The 21,619-nt window shown below is 40.3% G+C and overlaps 1 protein-coding gene across 1 annotated transcript; it reads left to right on the top strand.

The window, feature by feature from the left end:
• The first annotated feature begins 3,458 nt into the window (after positions 1 to 3,458).
• On the top strand, positions 3,459 to 20,476 carry SLC9B2 (solute carrier family 9, subfamily B (NHA2, cation proton antiporter 2), member 2). The gene is made up of 12 exons (XM_010288921.1): positions 3,459 to 3,469; positions 6,056 to 6,158; positions 7,789 to 7,972; positions 9,538 to 9,708; positions 12,087 to 12,229; positions 12,936 to 13,063; positions 13,969 to 14,144; positions 14,672 to 14,778; positions 15,956 to 16,105; positions 18,428 to 18,536; positions 18,743 to 18,879; positions 19,851 to 20,476. The coding sequence occupies exons 2-12, from the start codon at positions 6,066 to 6,068 to the stop codon at positions 20,088 to 20,090; spliced, it is 1,638 nt and encodes a 545-aa protein (XP_010287223.1). The 5' UTR covers positions 3,459 to 3,469; positions 6,056 to 6,065; the 3' UTR covers positions 20,091 to 20,476.
• Positions 20,477 to 21,619: the final 1,143 nt, after the last annotated feature.

The raw sequence follows: 21,619 nt of genomic DNA, 5'->3' as shown, positions 1-21,619 counted from the left end.
AGCGGTTTAAACAGAAGAAAGCAGAAGTAATAGCAAGTTTGAAGATTGGAACTTTTGAATCATTTTGTTACAGGTAATAGGTGTTTCTATATTAGAGAACATGCTAGTTGCAAATTGTACTTGAAAGCACATTCTGCTTTTCAAATTACAAAGTAAGTTCTTTCTGTTCTGTATTATCATTGGCAAAATGTTTTAGAACTGTAACTGTAGAAAAACAGTCAGAATTGCTGAAAAGAATATGTCCCAAGCCTGACAACACTTACAGATCCAAAGTGGGCTGGGCAAGACAGTCAAACACTGTAGATAACATGGTGTATGAATACACGAAACTTCCTGCATATACTGCAAAGAGTCAGAGTACATGCACAGCTGGTTTGTGCAACTACAATGTCCATTTTCCAGATCCTGGGCAAATTAGGCTGTTGGAATCTGGAAAAGCAGTAGCACAAAAGGTGAGGCAACAGATTACCAGTAGAAGCAGTAGGCTTGGCCACTTTGTGGATTTTGGGAGGGTTTGTTTGTTTAAGCACATAACCACTGTAGTCACTGGCTTCATGAAGCAGAAATGATGGAAAGGAGCCTCCTCTAACGCTTAAGACTAAAGCTTACAGCATGTAGAGAGCATAGGGAATCACATGTAGTTTTACAATGTTAGAAAATTCCTAGTGGGAGAAATAGAGACCAGAACTGTTTCATTATGGTATAGATCACTCCTAAAATGGTCTTGGAAGTATCATATCTTCCCCACCCCTTTCCATGTACAGAAAGTATTATGCAAGGACACCACTCTGGTGGGTGTGGATGGGGGTATATGTAGGAGAAATATTCTTACATACATAGGTGAATCTTCATGAATATGCTTGACTTCTGGCACAAAAGCAAAAGGAGTGGATTTTACCACTCTATCCAGGGCCAATATATTCCTCTTCAAAAGGATGTACTAATATTGGATAAATGATGTCAAATCTGTATGCTAGGTGCTAGGCTTTGGTATTCTATTGCTTGGTTCTCAAATACCAATACAGTAGTTCATGCTAAAACACAAGGCTAAGTTCCGCTGAAAAGGACTGTTTCTACAAGGATTTGTGTTGATGTTTCTATTGTGGTAGCACATGATAGCTTTGATTTATGAATCAGAACCCTATTATCATAGTCTCATATTCTGGAAGAAAACATAGATCCTGACCCAGAGATCTAAGGCAATTAATAACCTGAATTCCAAAACTATTTGTTTTGCCAACATACAGTTAAAATTGACATGAATGACATGGGCTGACTGCCTATAAATACGGTTACCTTAAAATTGCACACAGCTCCATTTACCTAGTTTGTGAATGAAGCTGTATGTAATTTCATATATATGCATATATATTAAATATGCCTATATGGGGGGGGCAGAATTGAAGAATAAATGCTACTGAGTATATTTGATCAGTAATCAGAAAGCACAGGGAAAATGTACAATATTTTGTGTGTGTCTCTAACAACTACCATGTTTTAAAAAATTATTGCTTAAGCTTTTCAATATTAGCTGAAGCATTAATATAAATAATTTTATTTCAAAGATAATGAACATGTTTAGTTAAAATCAGGCTTCTTATTTTAAAATTGTACGTAAATGTAACTTTTACAAATGAGAAAGTATTATGGATGTTGGCTTCCTTAGGCTTGTTATGGGTTTAACTTTTACCTTTTAATCATGGTTGGAGCATTCTGATCTTGTATAGTTTGTTTTTGAGTATCTAGTATTTCAATAAAGCGGCCCTGGCAGCCAAGCAGGATCAAGTTGAGGCAGAAATCCAAGGTTATCCAAAACGGTTCCACCAATGTTCACTGACGTAAACTCAGGTGTCAGAAATTCAGGCTGGCAGAATACTGTTTCAGTGGTTTCAGAGTTTAGTATGAAGGCCAAAGTCCTGCCTCCATAGTACTTGTAGATGGCTTACCTTGAAAAGAGGATCTCCTCACTGCAGTAACATGGGAAACATGCACTGTGCATTCTGAAAATATAATTAAGAACCTGAGAGAAAATTCATTATACTTATTGCATATTGAACTTTATTAGTTAACATTTCTAAGCTCATGCATGATTGTAATATACAGATGCTACTCAGAAATGGCTTTTTCTGTCAAAGCACTCTGGCAAGAAAAGGAGATGCCATCTGCTTTTTACATTGCACTTAAAAGCACAGAGATACGTTTTTTTCAGTCGTACTCCAAGAAGCTGATGGAGCAGAAAAAAAAAAATCAGCAGAGGTTGGTGTCTCTTGCCTTATTAAGCAATGCTTTTCATGGATGTGTTAACAGCTATAACTCTGAAATGTGTTCTAATGTCTAAGGGGTTTTACAGAAGACTTGCTGGAATTATTAAAGGAGAATGCTGCTTAATACTCTTGTGACCTCTTAATTCCCTGGTCTGTTTTTAATGGAACTGGGTAATTCTGCTTTCTTTGCACCCCAGTGATAATATAAAGAGGAGGTTTTTTGACTGTTCAGAATCTAGGTCAAACTTTTCTCTTGTGGGGGAGGGAAGAAGAGACTTCCCTGATTCAGAGTCCTTCCAGAAAATCTAGTCTGATCAAGAAACAGTGCTTTTTCCTCTCAGATTTGTAGTCAGCTTAATTCTTTGTAATCCTACTAGGAGCAAATTAGCAACATGTTGCATTTGAATCTCCTTTCGCATGCACCCAGTGTAGCTTGCAAAATGAGGTTGACGGAGAAGGTCTGTTTCACTCTCTCCTGTGCACTTACAGATGAGGTGGACACACTTGATTCTTCTTTAAGAAGTAGAAATGCCTTCATGGGAACACCAGAACCTTGCAAGTATTTTTTTACTATTATTATTCTGCCTGCCCCGATGCAATTCTTCTGCGTTCATCCAGAGCAGAATCATCTAGAGATCCTCACCCTTTCTTTCCAGCTAACCTCTAACTTGCTGCCCTCCAAGAGGGTTGTGTGTAGCCTCCCCATGCCTCTTCCCATGGCCAGGGGAAAGGCAGTGTAGAAAGCAACCTTTCTGACGTGTACAGGTTGCAATGAAATGACATGGGAAGCGGAGGGCTGGCTACGTGAGACACACAAATCTATTTCCTTCTCATCCCTCGTCCTCCTGGATGTGGGCTCAGGCCTGGTCCATTGCTCAAACCAACCTGATGCCTCTTTGACAGCTCCGACCATAGCCCGCCCTCGCCCCCACCTAGTCACAGCGCCAAGAGGCACGAAAGGCACCCGGGAGGCCCTTTCGGTCTTCTCAAGCTCCAGCCTCAGCTCGCTTTTGCCGCTGGTGTAGCGAAGCCGTGGCCTTGGAGGAGGGACTGTGGCGGCGGCGGCAGCAGCGGGGAGGTTACAGAGCTGCCGCCGCTCGCAGGCAGCGGGTTATCCCCTCCCCGCCTCCGTGCGCCGGGACCAGCCGTGCGAGAGCGGCTGCACGGCGAGCCCCTTTCCTCCCGCCGCTCCTGCCGTTCCCCAGGTAAGTTCTCAGCCCCTCGGCCTCCGTCCCCGGCGGCTGGAGAGGTAACGTGGGGGGCTGTTGGCTGGCTCTGCGGGCAGGAAGCTGTTGGGGAGGCGGGGAAGGAGGTTGCATCAGGGTTTACTTACGTCTTTTTGTGGATGATGATGCGTGGTTTAGTAGCTGCTCTGGCAGTGGTGGTGGTATTTTGTTTGTATTCCCTTCTGTACTGTGTGTGCGCAAAGCAGAACGTTCATGGTCACCAGGGCAATAGAGCTACTGATACAGGCATGTGCATGCTGTCCCCGTCAGTCATCTCTTCAGTTCAGCTCTCCCTCTCTTTCCTCCTCCCTGCTCATTAATAACAAGTGAAATGAGAGGAACTAACAAAAAAGTTTCTCATTTCAAAATAAGGAAAGTATATTTTACAGGGAGGGACTAAAATACTAAGAACTGGCTGGTTTCCATGGTACAGGCCTTAACCCTGTGGCATGAATTCTGCTCCATGATTTCTCAATCGCTGATTTTGTTTGTATAAGGGGGTGAAGTTTAAAAAACAAAACAAGCCCCACCCCCACCCCCCCAAAAAAAAACCCCAAACAAATACCATGAATCAAAAAAACCCCTCACCCTGATGTGAGTAAACTAATTAACTATTCACTTTGGTCTCATTAATCCAACTGACTTTAGCAGTATCAAGAACCTAATGTGGTGAAGACCTGTCACAAAATGGGTAAGGACAGCACATAGGCTATCAGACTCCTCATTCGCACCTTGAAACCATTTCTGCTAAACAGAACATCTAATATCCTTGCTCAGTCAGTCTTTCCTTTCCTGTGTGCTACCGTGAACAATGCATTCAGGAGCTGAAGCTGTTGTGAGGTGGATCGGGATTTCTCAGAAGTATGAACGTATTTCATGTCAACAACTACATGACCCCAGGTACTGGCTCGTTGCCGATGCAAAGCTGGACGGAGAGCGGTATCCTTCTGTCCCTTGCGCACATGCACCGCTTTCATAACCACAAAATTAAGTATGCATACCCTGGGGAAGTGGTTGCTGAAAGGAAGGAGGTGCTGGTAGGTTGTTGATACCTTTCTATTCCAGTTAATAGACTGGTACTTGTGGATTCCCATCCCCAGTGAAAAGCTGAACAATCCTATGGAGAAAAAAACTAAGCAGCAATTATTTAATTAAAAAACTTTGACATCACAACTATTCTGTATTTTTAATTACTACTTGTGGAACAAAAAAGTACTGGAATTTGAGTAAATTAACACTTTACATTTTAAAAGGAAAGAAAGCGCATTGAAAGTGCTTGCCTATGGCTCTGTATTTTTCCTCTATGCCTTGGCCATGTCTCAAGCCAGTTTCATATCAGAACAGCTCAAATAAAACCACCCAGGTGTTACAATAGCCCCTGTCTTTGTTCGTGGCATCAGTTGTTCCCAAATATCAAACTTACTATAAACTGAAGGCTTGATAATTGTGAGAATCGGTGCTCTGACTTGCTTCCAGCAATTTTGCAAGGAAGGAATTTCTTGGCTCAAAAGTTCCGAGTGGTGTTTTATATGGCCAGAGCAATGTAGAAAACTTCATGAAAATGCTGTTAGCACTGAAATTTAGTTGGTAGAGTATATATACACACCTTTGCTGTAACAAAGAAGAACACTAGTAAGCCTTGTCTTCAGATATGTGCATGTGACTCTGGTGGCTCAGACTTGTGAAACTGCAGTCAATATTTGTACAAAAAAATAATCCTGACATACAGAACAGTTCACTGCCATATCACTTGTCAGCATCTATGGGACAAGAAGTGGACCAGTTAGACTGAGTAAATACAATGACAATTACCCACAAACAACTTGGACCTTATTTCACACTCTTGTGAAGTATCTCCATGGGATATAAGCAGTAAAAAAGAGCCATGTTTGATGAGCCTCACCTGAATATAAAGTGCACAGTTGTGCATAGCCCTGATTTTTATTCAAACAGGCATCTCCTGTTTCTTAGACATTCAGTCAGTGTGTTTGTGAATAGTGATGCCTCACAGAACCATGTTCTTGAAAACTGCCCTGAAAGTCAAGCTGGATCTGGTCAGGTTTAGGTTAAAAATGTGTATGCTTTAGAAACTGTATTTGTTGTTCTTAGCATCCATTTCATAAAGCTTGGCACTGCCATGTGCACAGGGCCTGTGACTCTCTCAGAACTAATGGTCCTGGTAAGTGGTGTTGACAGCAAATAACCTTTATCTTGTGCTGATAAGAGGCACAATATATATATTGTAGTATATATATTACAGCCATACTTCTAAGGAGGAAATAACAGCTTAGCACAGATCATCACAATTCTAAAACTCGGATTTTCTTATTTTACTTTTCTAACTGCCTGACTTTAAGCTTAATACTGTTCTTCTGTTTGTTTCTGTGTCTTGTTCTTCTATACAGCATACACAAGCATGCACAAAACATTAGATTCCAAATTGGGCTATGAGGGTTTTTTCACCTGATCTACAGGGAAGGAGACAACATCATAGAAAAGTCTTCTATGTGGAAAATAGCATTACTTGCTTCTCTCTAACTTTTCTGTCTTTACTGCTTTCCTTAGGTTTGCAACAATGGTGAAGAAGGATATTGTAAATGACAATGAAGATTCTAAGCCACCAATATGTGAGAGAAATGGCATGATTCCCATGCATGAGCAAAGTGAGGTAACTAGTTAGAATCTCAAGTACAAGTACAACTACAATTTTAGTCAGAGGGAACCCTTCTTTTCCTTTCCTTTTTCCTCCTACATCTGTTAAAATCCCTACATCTGAAGGGAATACAAAGAGAAGTCTCCTCAGTGGGAATTTCTTACAATTAACAAATGTTCAGTTTTCAGAAGTCTGTGGTGTGTTGGATTGCTGGAAATCAGTGGTTGCAATTTCAGCTTGAATTGGAAAATGCATCAGCATACATTTTACAATCAGCTATGGAAGAGAATTATGTGGACGTTAAGATGGCTGCTTTGGTTTCAAATTGTGCCTGTTGATCCACTTGCTGGAAGTTGTTCATGAGTATCTTCCTTTTCTCACCTAATAAAAATAAGAAACCCCAGTTTTAAACTTCTATATGCATATTTCCAGTGTTCTTGGAAACTTCTCTGGCCTTAAAGATTTGCAGTAAATGCAAATAAGAATAAAATTCTTAACATGAAAGGCGCTTTAGAGTAAATGTATAGTGTTGACTGTAAAGTTAAGTTCTGTATGGCGTATCTTTATACACACAGATAGCTGGTGATCACAGAATCACAGGGTAGATAAACAAGTAACTCCATCTTGAAAGCTCACAAGATTTGTGTTCCAACTGTGACTCTGAGTAAGGGAGTGTGTGTGTATAAAAATATACACACACACACACACAAAAAATCAAGAGAGAGGAGACAGAAAAATAATTGGAAATGTGGAACTATTACTGGAGGAGGGCCAAACCACAGTATAGGCAAGAATTCCATGTCCATGCTATGACAATGAGCTGACATGAAGGTGAATAATCATAAGGGAAGGTAGGTGATTAACTTGTCAAAAATAAGGACCCTAAAATGAAGTGAGAAACATATCCAAAAATGGTCAAAAAGTGTTTTGGCTATGAATATGGATAAGTAGATGAATCAGTATAAGAGAACAGCTTCAAGGAACTATTATTGAAGGAAATAACTCCCAGGGTAGTATTTCTTCATCTCTACCTTGATTTACCAGCTGAGCCTTCCAGCAATGGATCATGTGAGTAATGCTTGCACTGGCCAGGTATTCTGTTTCTTTCATCTTTGTCTAATCATAAGTATGTCTTCTTATTTTGGTTCAAGGCTTTGCAACAGAATTTATTTAGGAGTTATATTAAAGGCACTGTCTCACTGGAATGATGCTAATTGTTAACTGTATTGTGAAATCCATTCTGGAAGCAGAACCTTATAAAATTGTAGAGAATATTAACACATTTAGCTTGTATACAAGACAAGCTGAACCTGGCCTGTTAATATCGTTTCTTCATCAAATATGCTGGTATTTGTGCTGACCAGGTGCTATTTGTACTGGGACAGGAGTCCTGTCACTTGCAGATAAAAAGGCAAATGTCCTGCAGTCTCTCACATGCAGTTCTTTGTGCCATGCAAAAACAAACACATAGCCAAAAACCCCAAATTGTAGTACAAAGCTGAACCATTCCTACACCAATTGTTTAGTTAATGTAGTCTTCTGTAGACAATGTGGATCTTGTGCATCACAGCTGATTTCAGGTCTTATATGCTACTTCAAATGTATACGGTGCCGCTTCTGAGAGAGTCTCATTGTTTTCATTCAGGAGGGACCAACAGTAGATGCCAAAGGTACTGATGGGAATATACAAACAGAAGAGACTGCTCTCTTGAATCATTGTGCTCAGCAGCCCCCGGAACCCATAGCAGGGTCTTCAACACCTGCAAGAACATGGAGGCAAATATTTACTTGTCCACCTCAGGGTTTACTGGCCCAAACAGTGACAAATGGTATGTAAGAAAGACAGAGTTTAATTAAAATGAGAAATGGTAAATGAAGTACTCGTTTCTCTGGATGTGATGATATCTGTCCATTGGCCTTGCAAAATAATGAAGGGAAACAGCTATGTTTTACATTTCGCACTTTTGTTTCAATGTTTTAGCAGAAAAAAAAGAGGTGAAAAAAAGATTTGAATATATAGGTTTTGTTCCTCCCTCCTCTCTTGTGTGTTTAACATGGTAGATACGTTTTTGCATTGCAAATTGTTTTCATCAGAAGAAAGACCTCTTAATTCTCATCTTGATAGTTCGTTTTGGCGTGAGAGCATTAAGATGATTATAAACACAGTGGTATTTTGGGCACACTGGAGGGCTTTTTGTTGAATTAAGGCAGTGATACCTTCTTTTGTTCCTTAATACCCCAGTCTTGCAAAGGCAAGAAGCCTAACTGTAAGGCAAACTGACCCATTCAGTTTGAGATTTGCCCTACACTGAAGGCTCACAGAAAAGAATGCCTGGCTAACTAGTTATTTCAGACTTTTCCTAACAATAAGACACTTCCCGTGGCTTTGACTGCTTCCACAGTCTTCTCTCTCACTTGGGATTCTTAGGCTATTTCAGACTTTTCCTAACAAAAGATACTTCCTGTGGCTTTGAAAGCTTCCACAGCTGCTATCTCACTTGGGATTCTTAGGCTTCTATGTTTGGAAATCTACTGGTCTTCCCTTTGCCACCTGTCACCCTCAAATAAGATTAAGAAAAATCCAATCTGAAAATGCAATACATTTTCTTACGATTATGAGAAAAGGGATTTATTCAACACATTTTTTCCTCTCCTTCAGTCTTCTGCTTTTATATCTATGCATGCCTGTTCTTGTTGGAGAACTGTAGGAACAGATTTGGGAACCTGGAAAGAGCATAATACTTTCACATATTTTATAATATTTTCACTTAATGTTCCTGTAATATTTTTCAGGATTTTTTCCCTGTGTATTATCCCTCTTTGATTGCTGTATTGAGGGAAGTACCTGTACTGCTTTGCACTATCCAGAGACATGACTGTCTCAGATTTTTATTTTTTTTTTTTTCTCCCCAGGGATAGCAATGTATTGCCCAAGCACATCCATCCAAAAAATTATGCTAAAATTCTTTTAAAAATTAGACTGTAGCTGCAGTCATTAGCTCCAAGATCTGCGACGCTGTACAGCAGCAGGTTCTTACTGAGTTCTGAAGCAATTGAAGGAAGATAAGCAAATGCAAGATAAGTTAGTGAAAGTCTTTGCTTTAAGTTTGGCACCAAGTGCTTTCCACAGTGGCCCAAGGCTCATTCAGAACCTAATGATGTTCCTGTTATGATTTTTTTAAAGTATCTTAGCATCTGTAAAATCAGAACATCAGTTTAGAGAGTGTCAAAAATTAAACATGTTGTTATGATTAAACTAATTTTTCAGGTAAGTGATTTTATTTCTGAAAGTTATGGTACCTTTTTCATTAGTAGAAAAACAGATGTGATCTAATAGCAAAGAAAGTTGTCCCTGAGAGATGATTAAATATAAATATTTCTTGTTTTGTTCCAGTTGCAGTCGTGGTCCTGGTTTGGGCTGTGGTTTGGTCCATCACTGGGACTGAGTGTCTCCCAGGTGGAAATCTGTTTGGAATTTTGTTTCTTTATTTTTTTGCTGTCATTGGAGGTAAAATTTTTGGATTAATTAAAATACGAACACTACCCCCTCTCCCTGCTCTTCTGGGTAAGATATCCTTCATTCTTTTCTTCCTACATACTTGTGTTGTTTAAACTGTCAGGTAATATCTGCATGCTACGTATGTTTGGATCGGGAACAGACAAACTGTCATACTCCAAATCTGTAGCTTTTTGAAGTGACTCTTGTCTGGTCCTCTCTGAGAAGGTGCAAAATTCCCGCAGCTGGCTCAAGTGAAATTGTTTGTATGTTACTAAGGCGCTCCTCTTAATTCTGTGGCCCCCAAAGAATTTTATGCCTACAGATTCACAGGTTATAGTCCTTCAGTCCTCTTTCACAGTTACTTAAAATTTGTGTTTACTAGCACCAAACAGTAGTCTTAATCTAGACCACCTGTTACAGTAGAATAATTAATTCATAAGGAAATTATTGCTGAGCTGTTTTGCATGTATCTGACACAATGAAAATGTTTTCCAAATAAAACACTACAGGAATTCCCTACTACTGGTAATCCAAAGCAATTTTTCTTCTCCTTCCCTTACCTCAAGATAACTGAAACCTGAGAAAATAAATATACCACAAGGAGTAATTCTTCTGAAGAGTTATGTTAAATCAATCATAACATTGTTTTTCATATCAACATCTTATTTTACATAAAAATGCAAAATAGAAATGGGGCATGAAAATGACGTTTATTCTGACATCATTGGAACCTTTTCAGACTTCGTTCCTAGAGGAGGTTTTGTTTAGACGGGTAGAATATTGTGAAGTGCTGTGATGTCAGCACAGCTGAAAAATGAAGCTCCAGGTTCTTCTCACCAGCTGTACGCTGCGCCCTTGCGATGCTTAGCGTGTAAATGAGTAAAGCTGTTGACAGTAAAACTTCATGGCAGAGTAGGCTACAAATACCTGCCTGTAGTGCACGGATGTGACTTAGTAACCTGCATAGCTGGTGATGCGCTTGGCTCAGCAGCACTGCTTACAGGTCAGAGTTCACTGTTGAGATCCCCAGTCTTTGAGGAAAATTGGAGGAATCTATGAGTCAGAGGAGATAGACAATATTTTTTAATATTCTTTTTTACACTAAAAATATGAACCTTGTACTCAAACATGCCTTTAATCCACTCGTGCCAGGTGCAGTTGAGTGTAATGTGGCTGGCTCAGCACTTAAGCACCTTATAGTCAGCCTCTGTCTCAGGAAAAAGGGAGTGAAATTGCAACTGAAACAGTCATACAGTGTATTTTAGCCATATATTGCAGAGAGGTTTTTGCAGCAGGCAACACAGAGCAGAACAGTGAAGATATCCCCTGAGGTGGAGTTTTTTGCTTTAAGTAGATTTCTAGAGCAGGGTAACTCCAGTAACTTGGACCTCATGCAAACATTGTAAAGAGCATGTGATCATTATGCTAGTCTGATATAACTGTCATGAGGTACTGCAGATTAATTATGCCACTGTTTTTTTTCCGGGAGGTGGTGGGAAGAGCAATGTCGGAAAGCTTAGTGTGTTCCAGGACAAATCAAGTCCACAGCCAAGGCTCACCCCAAGCTGGGGCCAACGTGAGCACAGCGTTTGTTCACTTTTTGTCTTTTTTGGTTTCCCGTTTCTTAAGGTGGCTAATGTAAAATTATGCCACAAAAATGTATCTTTGAATCATCAGGACCTACAATGAATCTCTGCAGATCTATATATGCAGGTCAACCTTTCCTGTACTTTTCTGTGTTCTCACAGAACTACAGTTCCAATACCTTTGCAGGAAGTCTCTGATTAGACAGTTTTGCTAATATTTGCAAAAGGTTGGATCTTGCAAGCAGCTCAAATAGATGATAAGACCAAGTTCCTGTTTCCTCCCCTTTTTTTCCCCTCTTTGCATGAGTCATATTGCCAGAGCATTTTAAAATGTCTAAGTTAGTCCATGATTAGCTGTTTTAAATTATATTTCCCAATCAGCTCAGCATTATGGTTCCTGTGATACCTACATTTCTTACACCTAAGAGTATTTTTGACAATTTCCAACTCCTGAGATAAATACACAATATTAGATGATCTTCCTCTTTTCATGTTAAAAGAAGCTAACACGCAAAATATCTTTAAGGATGCAGAGGTGTCTGCTTATGGTAAGTATGACCTGCACCTGGTGAACCAAGCTGAATTCCGTTGACTCGCACTAAAGCAATGTGTCAGCATCCTGCAGATTTATTCTTTGGTGACCTAGTGTGTTCTTGGGCTACTTTCATTGCGTTAAACATGGTGCTCTTTCTATGCCTCAGTCCCCATCGTTAAAATAAGGCTAATAATTCAGAACATAAATTGTTTCTCTGTCTCTCATAAATCTATAAAATAGTGTCTATTTTTAAGAACTCTGTGCAAGCTTTTAGTGCAATAAAAGCAAATAATTTGACGGGAGCTTATTTGCTTTCATTTAAGGGATGCTACTTGCTGGTTTCCTAATCCGAAATACCCCATTCATTAGTGACATTGTCCAGATAAACCTACGCTGGTCTGCAGCACTGAGGAATATTGCTCTTTCAATTATCTTGACCCGAGCAGGACTCGGCCTTGATCCACAGGTATGGCACCAGCCATTTGTGTGTGGCAAAGTATACAACAGCCCACCAAAAAAAATTGAATAATTAGTTCTGTTAAAAATATTTAACTGTTCAGTCTTAGAAGATCTGCAAATTAGAGTGTTACAGAAAGCATAGTTTTTATTGTATAGACATAAGTTAATATTGGCAGTTGGATTTGTAAAGTAGGCAAGCAGTCCTGATTTTATGACCATTTTCCCCCTTGCCTTAAAGAAATTTCCTGAATTTTGTGAGCAGACCATCTTGAGGACATGTGCTCCATCACAGTCATGCAACTCGTGGGATTATAGCAAAAATCGTTTTGTGGATGGAGCAAATGACCTCAAGTGACTGTAAGTCAGCTGTGTTGAGGGTGCACTTCTCAAATGGATCCCAGCTAGTCCAGCCTCTCATACTTAATCTGCTCTGCACAAAAAGCCAACCAAGCTTCTCTGCCACTCCTTCCTGTGACATGCAGGAACCTTGTTGAATCTAGAGTCAGTGGGTTTCACTGTCACACTTAGAATTTTATATCCAAACCCAGTTGTACTTGAGTCTTATCTCTGGCTTAGGCCATGTAAAGCTGTAATATCCTGTACTGCAGCTCAGAGGGGATTCTTTTAAAAAACGTATCAGACCATAAATGTGTTTTCTCTCTATAAAGCCAAGGGTACTGATACTAATGTCTGAATGTGCTTTTATGTTGCAGGCTCTTAAGAAACTCAAAGCAGTCTGTTTACGGCTTTCTTTTGGACCATGCATCTCAGAAACATGCGCAGCTGCTGTTCTTGCCTACCTGTTCATGCATTTGCCATGGCAATGGGGATTTATATTAGGGTAAGGGGCTCTCTTTTCTCCTGTATGACAAAGGTGCATGTTTTCATGCTACAGTTAAATGGTCCAAGTGCAGTTAGTTCTCTGTGCCAAGCAGAGACCTCAGTTTAATGCCAATTAGGAAGCTGTGCTTAGCCCCTGTGGTTGTTTTTGTTGCCATTCATGTCTGGCTCTGTGGCTAATTTGAAGGGCACATTTTCAGGCTCTGGAGGAGTACTTGCATCATTGCTCTTCTATGTTTGTGATCTGGGCACTTGAAGAAAGAACAAGGATGGTGCAATCCCCGAGTCTCAACCACAACACAAGGGGCTTTTAGGGACAGAAAATGATACCACAGTTTGGAGAATCTTCATGCTGGAATTCAGAATTTCCCCACAGAGATATGCATGTACGAGAGTCTTCCTGTCACAAGTCAAGAATAAGGATATGGCATGTTATATTCTGGAGTAATACCCTTGAAGAGGAAACCTTTTCCATCTAGTTCTACCTAAACTGGGGGACTTGGTTCAGACCCATATACTGGAGGCAAGACAGATGAACTTCTTGTCTGTCACACGCTGATTTTTATGAGAAGGAACTGGGCTAATGAGTCATAAGCATGTCTAGACCAGGTTCCTAAATTGGACAATCAAGGCATATATCAGGGGAGCATAACTGGCTTGCAGCGTAGACTGAAGTCTTAGTCTGCGGAACCCTTTACTTTAAATACTATTGAGTTGAGCAGGAAGTAAGAGCTGATTGCAGATCTGCATAGAAATATCCCTGCTTGTACTTAGCGGGGGAAAATAAGGAAAAATACCTAATGTAAAGGTCTGTTTGTTTATACTTTAAAAGAATAGGGGTCAGAACATTTTGAAGTTTAGTTCAGTGTTTTCTTCTTAAGAGAGTCTGAACCTGTGTGTTTTCAGTTTTGTTCTAGGTGCAGTCTCCCCTGCTGTGGTGGTTCCCTCAATGCTGATTCTACAGGCTGGGGGATATGGGGTAGAGAAAGGTGTCCCGACTTTGCTAATGGCAGCTGGCAGCATTGATGACATTCTGGCTATTACAGGCTTCAACACTTGCCTTGGGATGGCTTTCTCTTCCGGTATGCTGGTTAATCTGTACGTAGTGAAATCCAGAACAAACAGTGGTATTTTGAAGAATGTGTGCTCTGTTATGACTGACTGGTTTGTAACTTAATGACATCTCCTTATAAAGTTCATGTATGGATGTGAATATTGAGAGGGCAATGACCCATGATCAAAAGTCTTGGTGTAACATTGTCTGCTCTGAGTTGTGGGTCACATCAGCTTTCAGAGAAGATTTTTCCCTGTCTGCTCCCTCAGTTTGCCAAGTCTGGTGCCTGCATGCCCAGCATAAGTACTTTCAAATTTCCATGGGTTTGGCAATGTTCTTGCTGTGGCTCTTTCTCTGGCTTCTCTGGCACTCTTTCTTGGCATGAACTTGCACTACCCAGTTGTTTCAGGGTCATAGGTTCCCTTCTGAACCCCTTTATGCCCAAGTAATTTAAAGCAGACACTGTCCTAGAATCACCCTTATAGGTTTGCACTGTGGTTTGTGCATGAAGGGTCTGTGTATGGCTTACTGAGCCTATTTTTCTTTGCCAAATAGGTTCTACTCTGTACAGTGTGCTCCATGGAGTGCTGGAGGTTGCTGTTGGCATAGCAGCTGGGGGGATTCTGGGAATGTTTGTTCGATATTTCCCAAGCCATGATCAGGTAAAAGCCCAGTAAAAAAAAAAAACAAACAAAAAAAAAACCTTATAAAATAAAGAGTCTTTGCTAAGGGATGGTATTCTCAAGTTACTCATTTTCAAGCTTCATGTGAAGCTGATTTTGGGGAAAGCTGTGTACAGCACTAACAGCTTCCAGGTTGCAAAGCCTATCAAGTGAAGATGTGTTTTATAGGTGATTACTTGTTTACTGCAACAACAACAATATACGATCTCATAGTGTTCCCTGATGCAGAGTTTGGAAGCCAGCTCGCCATCCTGCTCTCCTTGAAGGTGGTGGAAATCTCAGTACGTAAAGGAGAAAGGGTCTGATATCTATTTCAGGCAGTAAAATAATCACCAGTTAGTTTGATGTGCAACACTTTTACTTCTATAAGATGTTTCCATTAGGCCTAAGATTAAAAATTAGTAAAGCAGACAGATCGTGGGCTTTAGGTGATTCAGCATATCATTAATGCTAATGAGAATGTGTTACTTTCAATGAAAATTAACGGTATAAAGTGATAGATGGATTTACTATCAAGAGGCCATGAAGTGAACAGAAAATTGTGGAAGAAAGTAGGTATGTTCTGGACTACTGAAGTAAATTTGCAAAGCATCTATTGCCCTCAGAAGGATGAAATTTTCCTCTTATTTAATAACATAAGTGTGTTACAGGAGCCAAACAGATAAATGGAAATGGGGAACAATGGCAGAGATATAACTGTCTGCTGTGAAATGAAATAAAACTAGACTGTCCCTGTCCAGTGTTTGACTTGTCCTTTAAAAATACCTAGTGGCAATGATTTCACCTCTCCTTGGATAAACTGTTCCAGTATTTGACTGTACAGGTAGAAAATCCTGTTATCACAGAGTTGAAGCAGGGCTGTTAGAATAGAGCATCATGTTCCTTGTGATACAAAAAGCCTTTTGACAGTAAGATCTTGGATAGGCAGAGGCAAGAAAATACTGAATTTCCAAAATTTTAATTTCTTAGGAATTAATGTCTGACAAAACACTCAACTGAATAGTTCAAGTCTCACTTGAAAGTTTTGATTCTTTCACAGTGGTTAATGGTAATTGTTATTTTCAAATTGCTATTTTTAAAATTAACAGAAGTAACCTTTTTTCCTCCATTTCTAAAAGCAATTTACTTTTTTGTTTGTTTCTTTCCCTGGCTGCAGGCATCTCTGGCATGGAAGAGGTCATACTTTGTACTTGGGCTATCAATGTTTGCTGTTTTTGGCAGCATCTACTTTGGCTTCCCTGGATCAGGAGGGCTCTGCACATTAGTCTTAGCTTTTGTTGCAGGTGTGGGATGGTCTGATGAAAAGGTGAATGTTTACATAAGAAGCATACCATACCAGCACTCCTTTGAACGTACAGCTTGCCAGGAGTGGTAAAGGTGCATTGATGAAGCTTTAGGTGTTGTACAGATTAAGAAAACATTCTCTGTTTATTTACAAAGTCTTTAACATTTAGCATCACAGAAGGTTACCATGTATGTGAATATATATTGATACAGAGTCTAACATACTGACAGAGAAAAGCCCACAAGCTTTTGTTAGACATCTTAAGCCATGTAAAGGAGACTTAGTTGTCAAGGCATTTGACTAGGAATCCAAAGCTTTATGTCCCAGCTCTGTGAGTGTCTGTAAGCTTACACAGTCACTTTATGGTAAGATTTACAAACAGGTGCCCAAATACAGTTGTACGCATGGCCTGAATACCCTGAGCTTTTGTTCCCTGGGGTTTTGGGGGGTAAAATGGAAAACAGTAATTAACCATGCTCTCTCATCTTTCCCAAATCCCAGCCAGTGTATTATGGATAAATTAGAGAGCAAGATGTCCACAATAAATGGTGACATAAAGACATACAAAAACCATACAAAAGACTGCTTTTTAGTCACTTTCTGTTAGCTGCTAAGCCTGCTTCCTCTTACTGTTGCTGCCCTGATGCATTTCTGTACCCTGGCATGTCTCACTGCCTCTTTTGCTTGATTCCATCTACACTCAATGTTTTGAGGGCATCTTTCTCTCCACAGCTGTAGCCTTGTGACATGCAGTAGGAGAAGAGGAGAAAGGAAAGGGCATCAGGTATAGCAGAGTCAACATTATTATCCCCATCTAGATCCTGACTTCAGTGTGATCTCAAGGTTTGTTAAAACAACAAAAAAGAAACCATGGTTTCTGTTTAAAAGTATTACATTGTTGTCTAATTTTAAAAGACGAAAAACTCATCTTGGGACTTAAGTACTTAAGGCCATTACAGCTGATAAAGCTCTCTATTGAAAAGCTTTTAAACAGCTTCAGAACGAAGGACCTTAAGAGTATATGCAGCCTATAAATGCTTGGTTTAAATTCTGTTCAGTGAACGAAGCCACTTGGCCTTGAGGATGTTGATTTCAAATGCCTTAGCTCTTTATCAGATACAGAGTTGTCTGCATACTGTATACTCAATATATTACCAAGATTTTCCTGCTGCGCTTACTCAATTTATTACCAATATTTACCTGCTGAGCTTCTCAAAGGCCACTGCCTCATGCTGTCACTTGGCAAATACTGTCCACAGAGAACAAGGAACATTGTACCTATCGCTGGAACAGTTAAATGGGCAGTAAACAGACTGAAATAATGCTAACATCTATAAAGAGAATTTTTTTTTCCTGAAACCAGGAAAGGATGAGATAACAAGGAGAAATGAGGCAAATAAAGAAAAATGTTTAGAAGTCTGTATATTTCCACTTCATTCTCTCTAAGGTTACAGAAGTTTTTGTGTTGTAGTCCTCTACCATTCCATTGATGAAGAGCAAGAGATGTTGCAGGATCAGCCGCAGAGAGAACACCAAGGACAAGACAAGTCTAGGCCCTGGCCTGATTATTAAGTGACAGAGCACTGCACTTACATTTTCCACACACTCCAGTCTGAAGGTTCATTTGCTATTGTAGAACCCACTTAATTAAAAAATAAGTGCTATTAGATATGCTATGTGTACCTTTTCACGTAAGTGGAAGATTCCTGTCTATCCTGGCAGCAGTTGTTTTAGGAAAATTGTTACATGTAAAGCTCAAACACAAGGAGAAAAGATGGCTTTGCCCTTGTGCAGTACATCATGCTGGAAAGTTCAACACTTTTTACTAGTATGGGTTTCCAGACTTGTTCAGGCTAACTTTGCTTCTGCTCACATGGCCACAGGCCTCTGAGTGCAGCATGAGTGGAGTTAGGTCATGACTGAAACTTTCGAGGATCTGACTCTGCTCAGATGCAAATGGAAGAACATGTTTAAGCAGCAGTTCCCAAAGGCTCAGACACTTCATAGCAAAGCTGTTCAAATTACCTCTTCCTAAATACTAAATATCAGCTATGCTTTATTTTCCTCCTGTCTGCAAAATGCTCTATTACTGTTCAAACGTCAGTGGTCTTTATTTCTCTTCTTGAGATAGCAAGCATTTATTTACTAGCAGAGCTAGACACACTCTGACCTTCAAAAGTTGTACAATCGATTTTGAATCTTTTTAGTATTAAGTCAAAGGAGGAGGAGCCATTCTGGACAATCTTTATGATACATTTTCACTTTGTCCTTTGATTAATTAAATGTTGTGTCTACTTGGCCATATTTTTGTGAATTTACAGATTATTTTTGTTTTCATTGCAGAGGGAAGTAGAAAAAATTGTCGCAGTTGCATGGAATATCTTTCAACCTTTTCTTTTTGGTTTAATTGGAGCAGAAGTATCTGTTATGTCTCTTAGGCCTGAAACTGTTGGTAAGATCACTCATTCATTATCCAGTTTTCATGACTGGCTTCCAAAGAATCCCTATAAAGATACCTAAAGCAAGGCAGACTATGGCTGCCCAAAGAAACCCCAAAAAACAAAACTCAACCCCACTGTGAAGCTACAGTTCTAGGAGGATTATTCTCCTAGGGCACCTATGCACAAAAGTACTGAGAAGTGTTCGTCTTTGTTGCAGGACTCTGTGTTGCTACATTGGGCATCGCCCTAGTTGTGCGAATCACAGCAACGTTCCTGATGGTGTGTTTTGCTGGGTTTAATTTCAAAGAGAAAGTATTTGTCTCATTGGCATGGATTCCCAAAGCCACTGTCCAGGTAAACAGTCCAACATCACTCTCATTCCAGGCTAGATCTGTTGTGCTTAGAAAGCTCCTCATAATTAGCACAGCAGTAAACAGGGAGAAGGTCAAGCTCTGTAACAGCAGACTTTAGTATATGGACAGTTCGTATTCTAAACTGTACTAAGTCTGCTTGAAAAGTGCATGGAGAGCCTTCTGTGTGAAGGTGTTTTTGCTTATATCCTGCATTGTACACTTAATGACAGAGAACTGTGCATATATCGTAGGAAGTTTAACTATTTCTCAGCTATTGCAGGTTATTGTGCCTTTGCATACCGATTCAGAGAATTCTCAAAACAAAGGTAAAAGTGTTTCCCTCTTACACCACATGAAATGTCGGCAGGGACAGTCACACCGGAGGCTCAGGATGGGTTTTCAGTTCGTAGTCATTTTTGTAATGGATAGTCTGACAGCCGTATTGCTAGAGAAGCTTTTTTTTTTCCTTTATTTCAGTGATCATTAAGTCATTTAGACTTCGCCTCAATAGCATGATTAATTGCAAACAGAAGTTAATCATCAGAACAGGCAAGGATTATTGCAAGATTTGTGAATTAATTTTTCAGAAGCTGCTACTGGTCTTCTGCTCTCGGGACACTTTCTCAAGGTGTGGCATTTTAACAGCTGTAATATGCAATATAGTGGTCCATTTCTGTAATTGTGTATTCTCCAGAAATTTGGATAAGATGACAGCTAAGCAATGTTCTTTGCAGGAGGGAACCACACAGATAAACTCATTAGCTTGGGAAATTCAACATGTAGCCAAGTGAAAATTGTTCTCATAGGTGTGATAAAACATGTACTTTTCTATGTACTACCTAGAAATGAATGGGTTAAATATACTAAAAATGTCACATTTACATTAAATGGTGACTGATGATTAGTTCCTTTTTTCCTCTTTCAGTGGTAAAGGTTACTTGCTCCATCTCAGCAATGTTTTATTTCCTCCAGGCTGCAATAGGTTCCCTTGCCCTGGATACAGCAAGAAGTCATCAAGATGAGCAACTGGAAAAATATGGAATGGATGTACTGACAGTAGCTTTCTTGGCTATCTTGATCACCGCTCCGGTTGGAGCCCTGGTTATTGGCTTGGCAGGGCCAAGACTTTTGCAGAAGGCTCAGACAAACAGCAAGGAGGATGAAGAAGGCGCTGAGGTTGGAGAAGTGTCAGAGGCCTGTGAACATTCGTAAGACAGACATCTACAGGAATATGGTCCTTCAGCCCTTACACTTCTGTTGAGTAAACACAGCATGTCTGTAATCTTTCTGGAGGGAACCAAAACAAGTATCAGTTATGTCTGCCATTGTAAAAACAGCCCTGGTGGAGTTTTATAAAATATTTTTATGTGTTGATGGTGCCTTAAGAAATGAAATAGCTAAACATGCAGTGAATAGGCTGGCCAGGCAGTGAGTCACTGAGAAGTTAGCAGTCAATGCTTACTTGAAATGTGTGGGTATGAGGCCAGGGAAAGGATCAGAATTGTTCAGGCATGGAGTGGAGTCATGAGATGGAATATAAATAGAAGAAAATGAAGACTAATATGAATAACTTCTTGATGGTTGAAAATGGGCCACAAGATGACAAGTTCAACAGCTCGAAGAATGCAACTTCTGAATAAGAGACTGGTGATGCACGGTGAACGAGTCCTGCCAGGGGTTGATGATTCCCCTTCTTTCCTCATTTGAGTTCCAAAACTTGCCTTTTCCTATTGCTGTTCTTCTTTTACAACTCATGCACTCCTTTGTGCCTTCAAGGGACTGTCTGCTCCGGTTGTAGCAAGAAACAGCAAGTGGTACTTACGTGCTGAAAGAGACAGCTGAGTCCGTCACGGACTGTGGTAATATAGGTGTTGCTGGTGCTAGTAGAAAAAAAGACTGAGCTTGAAAATGGGATGAAGGTTGTGGGGAGGCTCTAAGGACTGGGAGAGGGTTATATGGGATTGGGATGGCTGCTTCCTCACCTGTATACCTCAGCCTTCACACAACATGATGTCAGGGGAGGGAAAGCCAGCTCTTCAGCCACTGAGAGTGGCTACATTCTTGTGCTGGCCACTGTAGGACAGAGGGGAGAGCTCTTCTCAGGTGGGGTTTGCTGACAGGGCAAGACCAAGGTGGCAATGAGTTGCCCCTTTCTTCCTCAGCTCCTTTTGGGGAACTATGCAGTAGCAGCAGACCTCTTCTCAAATCAAGATTCATGGGTCAGCTGGGATCTCCTGTTGCTTTGTCCTAACTTGAATATTCATCTGGCTGAGAAAATGCCATAATCAGGTCCATCTCACATCTGCATCTGTATAACTGCAGCAAAGAAAACCAGGTATTTGCTAAAAATACAGCCAGTTAATGCTCATTTTTCCAAGAGGTGGCTGGCGGGATTGACCGGAAAGTGGAGGCCTCAGATTTGCCAGGGCATTTTTTACCTCTGATGCAGAAAACTAACATTCTTTAAATGAACGGCCTTGAAAATGCAGTGCTGAGACAGGTGGTGCAAAGTGAAAGGAGCCTTCAGAAGGGCTGCTGTGTGAAGGCAGGTGTCATGAGGAAGCAGCGTTCAGGACACAGCGCTAGCACCCTCAGCATGTACACACAGATCCTGTGGGTCTTTCCAGAAACACACGTTGTGTGTGGCTGTGGATCACGGTTGTGACTGGCAACACTTGTGTCAAATATCATGCCAAAGTATTTCACCAGAGGGAGCAAAGAGCTCAAATGTGGTTTTCTTC

The sequence above is a fragment of the Phaethon lepturus genome, unplaced genomic scaffold (assembly GCF_000687285.1).
Source record: "Phaethon lepturus isolate BGI_N335 unplaced genomic scaffold, ASM68728v1 scaffold3056, whole genome shotgun sequence".
NCBI classification, from domain to species: Eukaryota; Metazoa; Chordata; class Aves; order Phaethontiformes; family Phaethontidae; genus Phaethon; species Phaethon lepturus.
The sequence above is the reverse complement of the archived record's forward strand: the minus strand, read 5'-3'. Positions and strand labels throughout refer to the sequence as shown.